This window comes from Anguilla anguilla, chromosome 16, assembly GCF_013347855.1.
Source record: "Anguilla anguilla isolate fAngAng1 chromosome 16, fAngAng1.pri, whole genome shotgun sequence".
In the NCBI taxonomy this organism is placed as follows: Eukaryota; Metazoa; Chordata; class Actinopteri; order Anguilliformes; family Anguillidae; genus Anguilla; species Anguilla anguilla.
Window position 1 is genome coordinate 13,215,156 of NC_049216.1, and position 14,861 is coordinate 13,230,016.

At 34.0% G+C, this 14,861-nt stretch overlaps 1 protein-coding gene and 3 non-coding genes across 4 annotated transcripts; all 4 read right to left on the minus strand.

The window, feature by feature from the left end:
• Positions 1-11,226: 11,226 nt before the first annotated feature.
• On the minus strand, positions 11,227-14,720 carry zgc:114188 (uncharacterized protein LOC541327 homolog). Its single transcript, XM_035396783.1, has 4 exons — positions 14,536-14,720; positions 13,591-13,696; positions 11,961-12,026; positions 11,227-11,372 (listed from the first exon to the last, which is right to left on the minus strand). The coding sequence occupies exons 1-4, from the start codon at positions 14,700-14,702 to the stop codon at positions 11,295-11,297; spliced, it is 417 nt and encodes a 138-aa protein (XP_035252674.1). The 5' UTR covers positions 14,703-14,720; the 3' UTR covers positions 11,227-11,294.
• On the minus strand, positions 11,732-11,858 carry LOC118215878. The gene has a single exon (XR_004762923.1). It is a non-coding gene; the product is annotated as a small nucleolar RNA SNORA71 (small nucleolar RNA).
• LOC118215880 lies at positions 12,812-12,938 on the minus strand. Its single transcript, XR_004762925.1, has one exon. It is a non-coding gene; the product is annotated as a small nucleolar RNA SNORA71 (small nucleolar RNA).
• On the minus strand, positions 13,909-14,035 carry LOC118215879. Its single transcript, XR_004762924.1, has one exon. It is a non-coding gene; the product is annotated as a small nucleolar RNA SNORA71 (small nucleolar RNA).
• Positions 14,721-14,861: the final 141 nt, after the last annotated feature.

The window sequence follows — 14,861 nt, forward strand, 5'->3', positions numbered from 1 at the left end:
TAGTTCATTTATTTCACCACAGCTGTATTATGAACATGATTTCCAATCCATCTGTACCAAAAATAGGCATTTTGGAATAGGTGCCACTTTTGACCTGTTTTGGACATAAGACTATATATAGTCTTATGTATTTTGCCATTTTTACATGAAAAGTCATTATTGATCATAACATTTTAAAAACACATTATAGTTCATTTATTTCACCACAGCTGTATTATGAACATGATTTCCAATCCATCTGTACCAAAAATAGGCATTTTGGAATAGGTGTCACTTTTGACCTGTTTTGGACATAAGACTATAGCCTTATGTATTTTGCCATTTTTACATTAAAACTCATTATTGATCATTAAAATTTTAAAAACACATTATAGTTCATTTATTTCACCACAGCTGTATTATGAACATGATTTCCAATCCATCTGTACCAAAAATAGGCATTTTGGAATAGGTGCCACTTTTGACCTGTTTTGGACATAAGACTATAGTCTTATGTATTTTGCCATTTTTACATGAAAACTCATTATTGATCATAACATTTTAAAAACACATAATTCATTTATTTCACCACAGCTGTATTATGAACATGATTTCCAATCCATCTGTACCAAAAATAGGCATTTTGGAATAGGTGCCACTTTTGACCTGTTTTGGACATAAGACTATAGTCTTATGTATTTTGCCATTTTTACATGGTCATTATTGATCATTAAATTTTTAAAAACACATTATAGTTCATTTATTTCACCACAGCTGTATTATGAACATGATTTCCAATCCATCTGTACCAAAAATAGGCATTTTGGAATAGGTGCCACTTTTGACCTGTTTTGGACATAAGACTATAGTCTTATGTATTTTGCCATTTTTACATGAAAACTCATTATTGATCATAACATTTTAAAAACCCATTATAGTTCATTTATTTCACCACAGCTGTATTATGAACATGATTTCCAATCCATCTGTACCAAAAATAGGCATTTTGGAATAGGTGCCACTTTTGACCTGTTTTGGACATAAGACTATAGCCTTATGTATTTTGCCATTTTTACATGGTCATTATTGATCATAAAATTTTAAAAACACATTATAGTTCATTTATTTCACCACAGCTGTATTATGAACATGATTTCCAATCCATCTGTACCAAAAATAGGCATTTTGGAATAGGTGTCACTTTTGACCTGTTTTGGACATAAGACTATAGTCTTATGTATTTTGCCATTTTTACATGAAAATTCATTATTGATCATAAAATTTTAAAAACACATTATAGTTCATTTATTTCACCACAGCTGTATTATGAACATGATTTCCAATCCATCTGTACCAAAAATAGGCATTTTGGAATAGGTGCCACTTTTGACCTGTTTTGGACATAAGACTATAGCCTTATGTATTTTGCCATTTTTATATGAAAACTCATTATTGATCATAAAATTTTAAAAACACATTATAGTTCACTTATTTCACCACAGCTGTATTATGAACATGATTTCCAATCCATCTGTACCAAAAATAGGCATTTTGGAATAGGTGCCACTTTTGACCTGTTTTGGACATAAGACTATAGTCTTATGTATTTTGCCATTTTTACCTTAAAACTCATTATTGATCATAACATTTTAAAAACACATAATAATTCATTTATTTCACCACAGCTGTATTATGAACATGATTTCCAATCCATCTGTACCAAAAATAGGCATTTTGGAATAGGTGCCACTTTTGACCTGTTTTGGACATAAGACTATAGTCTTATGTATTTTGCCATTTTTACATGAAAAGTCATTATTGATCATAACATTTTAAAAACACATTATAGTTCATTTATTTCACCACAGCTCTATTATGAACATGAATTCCAATCCATCTGTACCAAAAATAAGCATTTTGGAATAGGTGCCACTTTTGACCTGTTTTGGACATAAGACTATAGTCTTATGTATTTTGCCATTTTTACATGAATGGTCATTATTGATCATAACATTTTAAAAACACATTATAGTTCATTTATTTCACCACAGCTGTATTATGAACATGATTTCCAATCCATCTGTACCAAAAATAGGCATTTTGGAATAGGTGCCACTTTTGACCTGTTTTGGACATAAGACTATAGTCTTATGTATTTTGCCATTTTTACATGGTCATTATTGATCATTAAATTTTTAAAAACACATTATAGTTCATTTATTTCACCACAGCTGTATTATGAACATGATTTCCAATCCATCTGTACCAAAAATAGGCATTTTGGAATAGGTGCCACTTTTGACCTGTTTTGGACATAAGACTATAGTCTTATGTATTTTGCCATTTTTACATGAAAACTCATTATTGATCATAACATTTTAAAAACCCATTATAGTTCATTTATTTCACCACAGCTGTATTATGAACATGATTTCCAATCCATCTGTACCAAAAATAGGCATTTTGGAATAGGTGCCACTTTTGACCTGTTTTGGACATAAGACTATAGCCTTATGTATTTTGCCATTTTTACATGGTCATTATTGATCATAAAATTTTAAAAACACATTATAGTTCATTTATTTCACCACAGCTGTATTATGAACATGATTTCCAATCCATCTGTACCAAAAATAGGCATTTTGGAATAGGTGTCACTTTTGACCTGTTTTGGACATAAGACTATAGTCTTATGTATTTTGCCATTTTTACATGAAAATTCATTATTGATCATAAAATTTTAAAAACACATTATAGTTCATTTATTTCACCACAGCTGTATTATGAACATGATTTCCAATCCATCTGTACCAAAAATAGGCATTTTGGAATAGGTGCCACTTTTGACCTGTTTTGGACATAAGACTATAGCCTTATGTATTTTGCCATTTTTATATGAAAACTCATTATTGATCATAAAATTTTAAAAACACATTATAGTTCACTTATTTCACCACAGCTGTATTATGAACATGATTTCCAATCCATCTGTACCAAAAATAGGCATTTTGGAATAGGTGCCACTTTTGACCTGTTTTGGACATAAGACTATAGTCTTATGTATTTTGCCATTTTTACATGAATGGTCATTATTGATCATAACATTTTAAAAACACATTATAGTTCATTTATTTCACCACAGCTGTATTATGAACATGATTTCCAATCCATCTGTACCAAAAATAGGCATTTTGGAATAGGTGCCACTTTTGACCTGTTTTGGACATAAGACTATAGTCTTATGTATTTTGCCATTTTTACATTAAAACTCATTATTGATCATAACATTTTAAAAACACATAATAATTCATTTATTTCACCACAGCTGTATTATGAACATGATTTCCAATCCATCTGTACCAAAAATAGGCATTTTGGAATAGGTGCAACTTTTGACCTGTTTTGGACATAAGACTATAGTCTTATGTATTTTGCCATTTTTACATGAAAACTCATTATTGATCATAACATTTTAAAAACACATTATAGTTCATTTATTTCACCACAGCTGTATTATGAACATGATTTCCAATCCATCTGTACCAAAAATAGGTATTTTGGAATAGGTGCCACTTTTGACCTGTTTTGGACATAAGACTATAGTCTTATGTATTTTGCCATTTTTACATGAAAACTCATTATTGATCATAACATTTTAAAAACACATAATTCATTTATTTCACCACAGCTGTATTATGAACATGATTTCCAATCCATCTGTACCATAAATAGGCATTTTGGAATAGGTGTCACTTTTGACCTGTTTTGGACATTAGACTATAGTCTTATGTATTTTGCCATTTTTACATGAAAACTCATTATTGATCATAACATTTTAAAAACACATTATAGTTCATTTATTTCACCACAGCTGTATTATGAACATGATTTCCAATCCATCTGTACCAAAAATAGGCATTTTGGAATAGGTGCCACTTTTGACCTGTTTTGGACATAAGACTATAGCCTTATGTATTTTGCCATTTTTATATGAAAACTCATTATTGATCATAAAATTTTAAAAACACATTATAGTTCATTTATTTCACCACAGCTGTATTATGAACATGATTTCCAATCCATCTGTACCAAAAATAGGCATTTTGGAATAGGTGCCACTTTTGACCTGTTTTGGACATAAGACTATAGTCTTATGTATTTTGCCATTTTTACCTTAAAACTCATTATTGATCATAACATTTTAAAAACACATAATAATTCATTTATTTCACCACAGCTGTATTATGAACATGATTTCCAATCCATCTGTACCAAAAATAGGCATTTTGGAATAGGTGCCACTTTTGACCTGTTTTGGACATAAGACTATAGTCTTATGTATTTTGCCATTTTTACATGAAAAGTCATTATTGATCATAACATTTTAAAAACACATTATAGTTCATTTATTTCACCACAGCTGTATTATGAACATGATTTCCAATCCATCTGTACCAAAAATAGGCATTTTGGAATAGGTGTCACTTTTGACCTGTTTTGGACATAAGACTATAGTCTTATGTATTTTGCCATTTTTACATGAAAACTCATTATTGATCATAAAATTTTAAAAACACATTATAGTTCATTTATTTCACCACAGCTGTATTATGAACATGATTTCCAATCCATCTGTACCAAAAATAGGCATTTTGGAATAGGTGCCACTTTTGACCTGTTTTGGACATAAGACTATAGCCTTATGTATTTTGCCATTTTTATATGAAAACTCATTATTGATCATACAATTTTAAAAACACATTATAGTTCACTTATTTCACCACAGCTGTATTATGAACATGATTTCCAATCCATCTGTACCAAAAATAGGCATTTTGGAATAGGTGCCACTTTTGACCTGTTTTGGACATAAGACTATAGTCTTATGTATTTTGCCATTTTTACATGAATGGTCATTATTGATCATAACATTTTAAAAACACATTATAGTTCATTTATTTCACCACAGCTGTATTATGAACATGATTTCCAATCCATCTGTACCAAAAATAGGCATTTTGGAATAGGTGCCACTTTTGACCTGTTTTGGACATAAGACTATATATAGTCTTATGTATTTTGCCATTTTTACATGAAAAGTCATTATTGATCATAACATTTTAAAAACACATTATAGTTCATTTATTTCACCACAGCTGTATTATGAACATGATTTCCAATCCATCTGTACCAAAAATAGGCATTTTGGAATAGGTGTCACTTTTGACCTGTTTTGGACATAAGACTATAGCCTTATGTATTTTGCCATTTTTACCTGGTCATTATTGATCATTAAAATTTTAAAAACACATTATAGTTCATTTATTTCACCACAGCTGTATTATGAACATGATTTCCTATCCATCTGTACCAAAAATAGGCATTTTGGAATAGGTGCCACTTTTGACCTGTTTTGGACGTAAGACTATAGTCTTATGTATTTTGCCATTTTTACATGAAAACTCATTATTGATCATAACATTTTAAAAACACATTATAGTTCATTTATTTCACCACAGCTGTATTATGAACATGATTTCCAATCCATCTGTACCAAAAATAGGTATTTTGGAATAGGTGCCACTTTTGACCTGTTTTGGACATAAGACTATAGTCTTATGTATTTTGCCATTTTTACATGAAAACTCATTATTGATCATAACATTTTAAAAACACATAATTCATTTATTTCACCACAGCTGTATTATGAACATGATTTCCAATCCATCTGTACCATAAATAGGCATTTTGGAATAGGTGTCACTTTTGACCTGTTTTGGACATTAGACTATAGTCTTATGTATTTTGCCATTTTTACATGAAAACTCATTATTGATCATAACATTTTAAAAACACATTATAGTTCATTTATTTCACCACAGCTGTATTATGAACATGATTTCCAATCCATCTGTACCAAAAATAGGCATTTTGGAATAGGTGCCACTTTTGACCTGTTTTGGACATAAGACTATAGCCTTATGTATTTTGCCATTTTTATATGAAAACTCATTATTGATCATAAAATTTTAAAAACACATTATAGTTCATTTATTTCACCACAGCTGTATTATGAACATGATTTCCAATCCATCTGTACCAAAAATAGGCATTTTGGAATAGGTGCCACTTTTGACCTGTTTTGGACATAAGACTATAGTCTTATGTATTTTGCCATTTTTACCTTAAAACTCATTATTGATCATAACATTTTAAAAACACATAATAATTCATTTATTTCACCACAGCTGTATTATGAACATGATTTCCAATCCATCTGTACCAAAAATAGGCATTTTGGAATAGGTGCCACTTTTGACCTGTTTTGGACATAAGACTATAGTCTTATGTATTTTGCCATTTTTACATGAAAAGTCATTATTGATCATAACATTTTAAAAACACATTATAGTTCATTTATTTCACCACAGCTGTATTATGAACATGATTTCCAATCCATCTGTACCAAAAATAGGCATTTTGGAATAGGTGTCACTTTTGACCTGTTTTGGACATAAGACTATAGTCTTATGTATTTTGCCATTTTTACATGAAAACTCATTATTGATCATAAAATTTTAAAAACACATTATAGTTCATTTATTTCACCACAGCTGTATTATGAACATGATTTCCAATCCATCTGTACCAAAAATAGGCATTTTGGAATAGGTGCCACTTTTGACCTGTTTTGGACATAAGACTATAGCCTTATGTATTTTGCCATTTTTATATGAAAACTCATTATTGATCATAAAATTTTAAAAACACATTATAGTTCACTTATTTCACCACAGCTGTATTATGAACATGATTTCCAATCCATCTGTACCAAAAATAGGCATTTTGGAATAGGTGCCACTTTTGACCTGTTTTGGACATAAGACTATAGTCTTATGTATTTTGCCATTTTTACATGAATGGTCATTATTGATCATAACATTTTAAAAACACATTATAGTTCATTTATTTCACCACAGCTGTATTATGAACATGATTTCCAATCCATCTGTACCAAAAATAGGCATTTTGGAATAGGTGCCACTTTTGACCTGTTTTGGACATAAGACTATATATAGTCTTATGTATTTTGCCATTTTTACATGAAAAGTCATTATTGATCATAACATTTTAAAAACACATTATAGTTCATTTATTTCACCACAGCTGTATTATGAACATGATTTCCAATCCATCTGTACCAAAAATAGGCATTTTGGAATAGGTGTCACTTTTGACCTGTTTTGGACATAAGACTATAGCCTTATGTATTTTGCCATTTTTACCTGGTCATTATTGATCATTAAAATTTTAAAAACACATTATAGTTCATTTATTTCACCACAGCTGTATTATGAACATGATTTCCTATCCATCTGTACCAAAAATAGGCATTTTGGAATAGGTGCCACTTTTGACCTGTTTTGGACGTAAGACTATAGTCTTATGTATTTTGCCATTTTTACATGAATGGTCATTATTGATCATAAAATTTTAAAAACACATTATAGTTCATTTATTTCACCACAGCTGTATTATGAACATGATTTCCAATCCATCTGTACCAAAAATAGGCATTTTGGAATAGGTGCCACTTTTGACCTGTTTTGGACATAAGACTATAGTCTTATGTATTTTGCCATTTTTACATTAAAACTCATTATTGATCATAACATTTTAAAAACACATAATAATTCATTTATTTCACCACAGCTGTATTATGAACATGATTTCCAATCCATCTGTACCAAAAATAGGCATTTTGGAATAGGTGCAACTTTTGACCTGTTTTGGACATAAGACTATAGTCTTATGTATTTTGCCATTTTTACATGAAAACTCATTATTGATCATAACATTTTAAAAACACATTATAGTTCATTTATTTCACCACAGCTGTATTATGAACATGATTTCCAATCCATCTGTACCAAAAATAGGCATTTTGGAATAGGTTCCACTTTTGACCTGTTTTGGACATAAGACTATAGCCTTATGTATTTTGCCATTTTTACATGAAAACTCATTATTGATCATAACATTTTAAAAAGACATTATAGTTCATTTATTTCACCACAGCTGTATTATGAACATGATTTCCAATCCATCTGTACCAAAAATAGGCATTTTGGAATAGGTGCCACTTTTGACCTGTTTTGGACATAAGACTATAGCCTTATGTATTTTGCCATTTTTACCTGGTCATTATTGATCATTAAAATTTTAAAAACACATTATAGTTCATTTATTTCACCACAGCTGTATTATGAACATGATTTCCTATCCATCTGTACCAAAAATAGGCATTTTGGAATAGGTGCCACTTTTGACCTGTTTTGGACGTAAGACTATAGTCTTATGTATTTTGCCATTTTTACATGAAAACTCATTATTGATCATAACATTTTAAAAACACATAATAATTCATTTATTTCACCACAGCTGTATTATGAACATGATTTCCAATCCATCTGTACCAAAAATAGGCATTTTGGAATAGGTGTCACTTTTGACCTGTTTTGGACATAAGACTATAGTCTTATGTATTTTGCCATTTTTACATGAAAACTCATTATTGATCATAACATTTTAAAAACACATTATAGTTCATTTATTTCACCACAGCTGTATTATGAACATGATTTCCAATCCATCTGTACCAAAAATAGGCATTTTGGAATAGGTGCCACTTTTGACCTGTTTTGGACATAAGACTATAGTCTTATGTATTTTGCCATTTTTACATGAAAACTCATTATTGATCATAACATTTTAAAAACACATTATAGTTCATTTATTTCACCACAGCTGTATTATGAACATGATTTCCAATCCATCTGTACCAAAAATAGGCATTTTGGAATAGGTGCCACTTTTGACCTGTTTTGGACATAAGACTATAGTCTTATGTATTTTGCCATTTTTACATGAAAACACATTATTGATCATAACATTTTAAAAACACATAATAATTCATTTATTTCACCACAGCTGTATTATGAACATGATTTCCAATCCATCTGTACCAAAAATAGGCATTTTGGAATAGGTGCCACTTTTGACCTGTTTTGGACATAAGGCTATAGTCTTATGTATTTTGCCATTTTTACATGAAAACACATTATTGATCATAACATTTTAAAAACACATTATAGTTCATTTATTTCACCACAGCTGTATTATGAACATGATTTCCTATCCATGAATAAAACATTCACTACTGATTCTCAGTTTTTGGACATAAGGTTATGTATTTCTTCAATTTCCACAGAAGTCATCATAAATTTCTTTGAACACATTTATATTCAATTTTTTCTGTGTGGTGGTTAATTTAACTTAATTTCTCATTCATCTGAATCAACTAAGGTCATTTAAAAATGTTCTTAAGCATTAAGTTCTTGATCCAGGTGGTGTACGAGGCCATCGAACCTCTTCAGATGGGGCAAAGTGGAGTCTCCGGACTGCCCGCATTGACCAGGCAGAGCGACCTCGGAGCACATCTTGAGCTGCTGTCCAAAGGCTCTGGGGCTAGGCCGGTACACCTGGCATCACGACCAGGAGCTGAAACCTATAGCGGAAGCCATCAGCTGATGAGCATTGGAGAAGGCTGGAGAGAAGCTGCCCACAGGAACCAAGAACCCTCAGGAATCCTGGTGACTGCGCTGGACTGGCAGCATTCGGCGTACCTGGAGAAGCAGCTGAAGTTTCCACGGCACATTGCCACAACCACCCCGAGGCCAGAAATCCTCCTGGTTTCAGAAGTGACCAAAAACATTGTCCTTCAAGAGTTGACACTGCGGCGGGAGAACCGCCTGTAGGAGGCCCACGAGAGGTATTATGTAAGAGGGCCATTTACGAAGACCGTGACATAAACCGCTGTAAGCAGGGCTGGAGGGCTAAGTGTACGCCTGTCGAGCATGGCTGCAGAGGTTTAGTGGGGTAATCACTCAACAAAGCCTTGAGTGTAATGGTGGAATGGAGTGGAATGGCAGCGGAGGCCTCGAGATGGCGCTGGATAAGCAGAGGTCCATGGGGCGGAGCAAATGCCACCTGAACACAAGTTGTGGTCTGATCAACCATGACGAAAGTGTCCGATGTTGAAATACCTGAAACACCCAATGACCGCAGGTGCCATCACTGATGTGTTCAGGAGCATCGAGAGATGTATGCAATCAATCAATATGGGTCCATATATACACAATTATTCATATTTGCCCAAAGGTAATTAGATTAAACAAAGTCATGGCTAACTACAGCGCATCCAGTCACTCAATGTAACCCACAAATCATTCTCATTGTGATAAATGAATGCCATGATTACATGTATTGTACAGCACTGGTCCAATTTATCTTTTGAATTTACCAAAATAACACTGCCATCTTAATACCATACAATCTGGTATAAAAGAGAATTAAGTCTTGTTCTACACAAACTATATATAAACTATTAACATGTACAAGGCCATTTCACATTTCATTACCACCATCTTGGGAATGTTAACTAACACTACTAGCATTAGCCTGAATTCATTACAGCACAAAATTTACAGTAGTCACAACTGAACTCTGAAGAGTATGATTTAGGCTCTTTGAGAGAAATTCTGCCTCTTAAGCAATCTGCAGTGGCGTGTACAGTAGACAGACAGGGCTGTAGCAGTTGTCAAAGATCTGTGCTGATACACCTTCATGAACAGCAGTGTTTTTCCCCTCTTGCTTTAAACCACAAATGCATCAATATCTCTATACTGGCCACAGTAAAGCCAGGTCATCAGAAACTATTTTCAATCACACTTTAACGCTAATCTGATTAATGACCAAAAATTGCATCACCAAAATAAGTAATCTTAGACATTTGTCTTATCAATGTGGTTCAATACGATCCTGGAAACGTATTTGAGGTTTTGAAACTTCACTTGTAATTAGAGACCATGATCATACTATTTCACCACATGAAAACAAAGACCAATTAGTTGGCATTTGCTCCTTCTTTCATTTGAAGAGGGAAACAATTTACTTGAAAAAAATTAATTACTTCCAAGTGCAAGGTCTCTGAAATATATTTCAACACAGATATATTATGACCAATGGAAGGCACTACACACTGTAGTCAACTTATGATAGAATTATTTTTTAAAAACTGGTTTAGTACAGTTTAAAATCAAACCTTCAAATCTTTTATGAACACTACATCTAACAAATGAATCGCTAAAACATTCAAAAAGCCAATCACTAAGAACACAAGATGCATTATTTTGTACAACAAAAACACAGGTTTATTTTTTTCCTTTCTTTATTGAGGGGTATATGACAAATATTCACACTCCTCTGGGTGTTTTGAAGTTCATTCCAACAGTGGGCTGGGTGACCTGCAAGTTGGACAGGCTGCCAAAGTCCTAGGGGGAAGAAAGTGAGATGTTACGGATCTCCAATCGCCCACCAGTGAGGAAAGCATGTCCCTACGCATACACTGATATGCCAGCAACTCATGCTGTGGCTTGGTTTTTAAAAATTAGGATATTTTAAATGGAAGCTGATGACAGAATCTCCCATTAGTTCATATATGCTCTAATGCCTGGACAAATTCCCTTCCAACATTAGACTGAAATTATTTCATTTGAAACACAAAATTGAACAATGATCCAATCACAATTACACTGAAAACAATGCATCAAGTATTACTGCTCTGAACAAGGTGCATAATTCAATGTTACAACTGCAGCCACACACAGCAGCTGGAAGAATGGTGGAGAACTGTCTGAAAGATACAGGGTTTGACAGGGACAGAGCACCCAACAAACACGGGAAAGGCTTTCAGATCACTCTCCCTGTATTATCAATGACCTGGCTACATGCAGACCATAGTCACTTTCGATACAGGGTCTTCAATATAATCGTATAATCTCGCCAACTGACAGCAAGTGACTGAAATGCAACATGACAAAAACCAAGCTATCAAACACCAGCTCTTTAGAGTGTCATACCAGCAACTTCAGCATCTCCTTTGTGTCAGGATCCACCTCAATGATCTCCTGGTCCAAGGCAGAGACCTGAAATGCAGAGTTACAACATTTAAGTTTCACAGGAATCCTCAAGATATGAAAACATAGTCACTCAATGTATTCAATGGAATAAACAGTTAGCCTACAGGCCCATGAAAAAGGAACAGATTTTAAGACATAGGATGTGTCTAGCAGTGGCCAGGAAATACACGTGTCATGATCAAATTTGATGCAGGCGCATATAGCACATATTGACAAGCGTTTTAATGTTACACTTAACTCCTTTAATCAAGTTCAGAAAAATGCCTTTGTTTGAGGACTGGATGGAGTCCAGTGATCTTTCCCACAAATGTGGCTAAAAATTTAGGCTTACATTTTCTTGCCAAAAAATGGACCACTCAGCCATCTTACAGGAAATTGTGTTACCACCCAATCGTAGGCATAAGAATAGGTATTTAAACTGATGCATAGGAGTAATGGTTGAACATAACGAACGGCCACCAGATGCTAAAAGACGAGTGAACTATAAGTGTAATTCAAATAAGGACTGTTTTAGTAATAAATCAAATATGGCGTATGAGGGCCATACATTAATATTGATCACAATTTTGGCTTCCATGTTTAACGAAAATGAAACCCGTGACATTGAAGCAGTTAGAATGCCTGCCCTGCTGTATCGAAACAAGCACTCCATTAAACTGAAAAAGGGGGCAGGACCCAGAATCCCTTATTTTGGCTGAAAAAAAACAACCCATTTATTACTCCTGAACAATATGGAGGCCCTCTCCTAACATTTATCCCCCCCACATAGATTTGTTTAAAACAGAAAACAATGTCTGAAAGATACAGGGTTTGACAGGGACAGAGCACCCAACAAACACGGGAAAGGCTTTCAGATCACTCTCCCTGTACTATCAATGACCTGGCTACATGCAGACCATAGTCACTTTCGATACAGGGACTGACAGAACATTTTAGAAGATGTAAACGCAGTAAGCAAAACATACTTTGAAACATTACTGCATCATTAAACCTATAGATCAAATAAAGTTTGAATCACAATACTATATAAAAAAGGCTAAAAACAACAGACAGTTTTGGGTAGCATCTAAAAATGCTGGGAAAAAGCTTGTTAGAAGCAGCAGGACACAAAGAGCGAGTTCCTTGAAACGGACCAAATCTGCCAGTTGGAAAATTTCTGGATTGAGAACCAAAAATTCTGCAAAGCATCATTAGTTGTGTCAACCCACAAAGAAGACCCAATTCAACCACCTTAAGAGCCATAAGTTCAGTATGATGAACACCTGAAGACAACACTTTTCTATTGATTTATATGCTCAAGTGCAACAAAACTATTTGGTTAACAAAGTCAATGAATAATCGTGATAATTATCACGCTAATCACAACACTGAGTAAAACAAACATGATTATCACTTTAATCACCTGTGCAGCCCTACAGAAAACACACAAATTTCAAGATGAAGGAGCAGGGTCAATTTCACCCAATGCATTGGCTTAATAAAGGCAACTAGGTTTGGTATGCTAGGAGAGCACGCACATGTGCGGAGTGCGTTTCTGTTAAGAGAGCTGTAGTGGGCTGCAGACACTGACCTCAGGAACATAGTTGTCCCTCCTCTCTCTCTCCTCCTCCTGCAGTTTGATGGAGATGCCTCGGACGGGGCCTCTCTGGATGCGCTTCATCAAATGGGTGACATACCTGAGGACGGAATCACACTGCTGTTGTTGGGACTCAATTAGAAGCACATTTACGTATGACCCATTACACTCACAGTCTGCATTAGTGTGTAGATGGGGTCACGAAACATAGGGGGAAAATGTCTTGCATTCCTTACACACAAATTTCCAATTACACACCACACTGGCCACTGTCCATATGGCTACATAAAATATTTTTTTCACAGAAAACAATGTCTGAAAGATACAGGGTTTGACAGGGACAGAGCACCCAACAAACACGGGAAAGGCTTTCAGATCACTCTCCCTGTATTATCAATGACCTGGCTACATGCAGACCATAGTCACTTTCGATACAGGGACTGAGAGAATATTTTAGTATATGAAAATGCAGTAAGCAAAACATATTTGAAGCATTACTGCATCATTAAACCTAGATATCAAGTTTGAATCACAATACTATATTAAAAAAGGCTAAAAAACAACTTATTCCCCCTTTATCCACATTAGGTTAAATTTTATTTGAGACAGGTCACAGAAAACATATTTCCTCAACAGCTGCTTGGCTTGGAGTTAATAAACCCTTGTTTTATACACAAGCGCTAAAACAATGATCTGATATTTTCTACGACTAAAAAAATAACAATTCTATATAGAAAAGTACCTTTGATTTGCGGTTTTCACAACACTTCAAAAAGACTGCATCTCAAGTATAAACTTGATACAGTGCAAAGTTTGTATTTACAGTTTCAGGCCTACGGGACAAGTAGTGAAGGACAACACACTCTGGTCAAATCACAGCTTGATGCATGGCTGGTCAGGACCAGTGGGACCCAGGGACAGAGTCTGGCTGTCACTCACCCTGCAATCTTGTTCCGCAGTTTCTTGCTGGGGATGATGGCAATCTCCTCACACACCCTTTTGTTTGTGTGGAAGTCATTGCCCAGACGGGTGTAGTACTTCTCAATGATGACCCGTGCGGCCTTTTTCACCGTCTTTGTCCTGACGCGTCCCTGTAGACAGAACATAAAAAAACCTTTGGTCAGTACAGGACTTCCACTTAACACTGGATCAAAACTCCCTCTTAAACAGAGGATTCAATGTTACCATCATATGAAATCAATCGACTGGTTAGAGAATATCCATGAGACCTCTTATTCGGTTTCTCAATATTATTGCTCGACTGT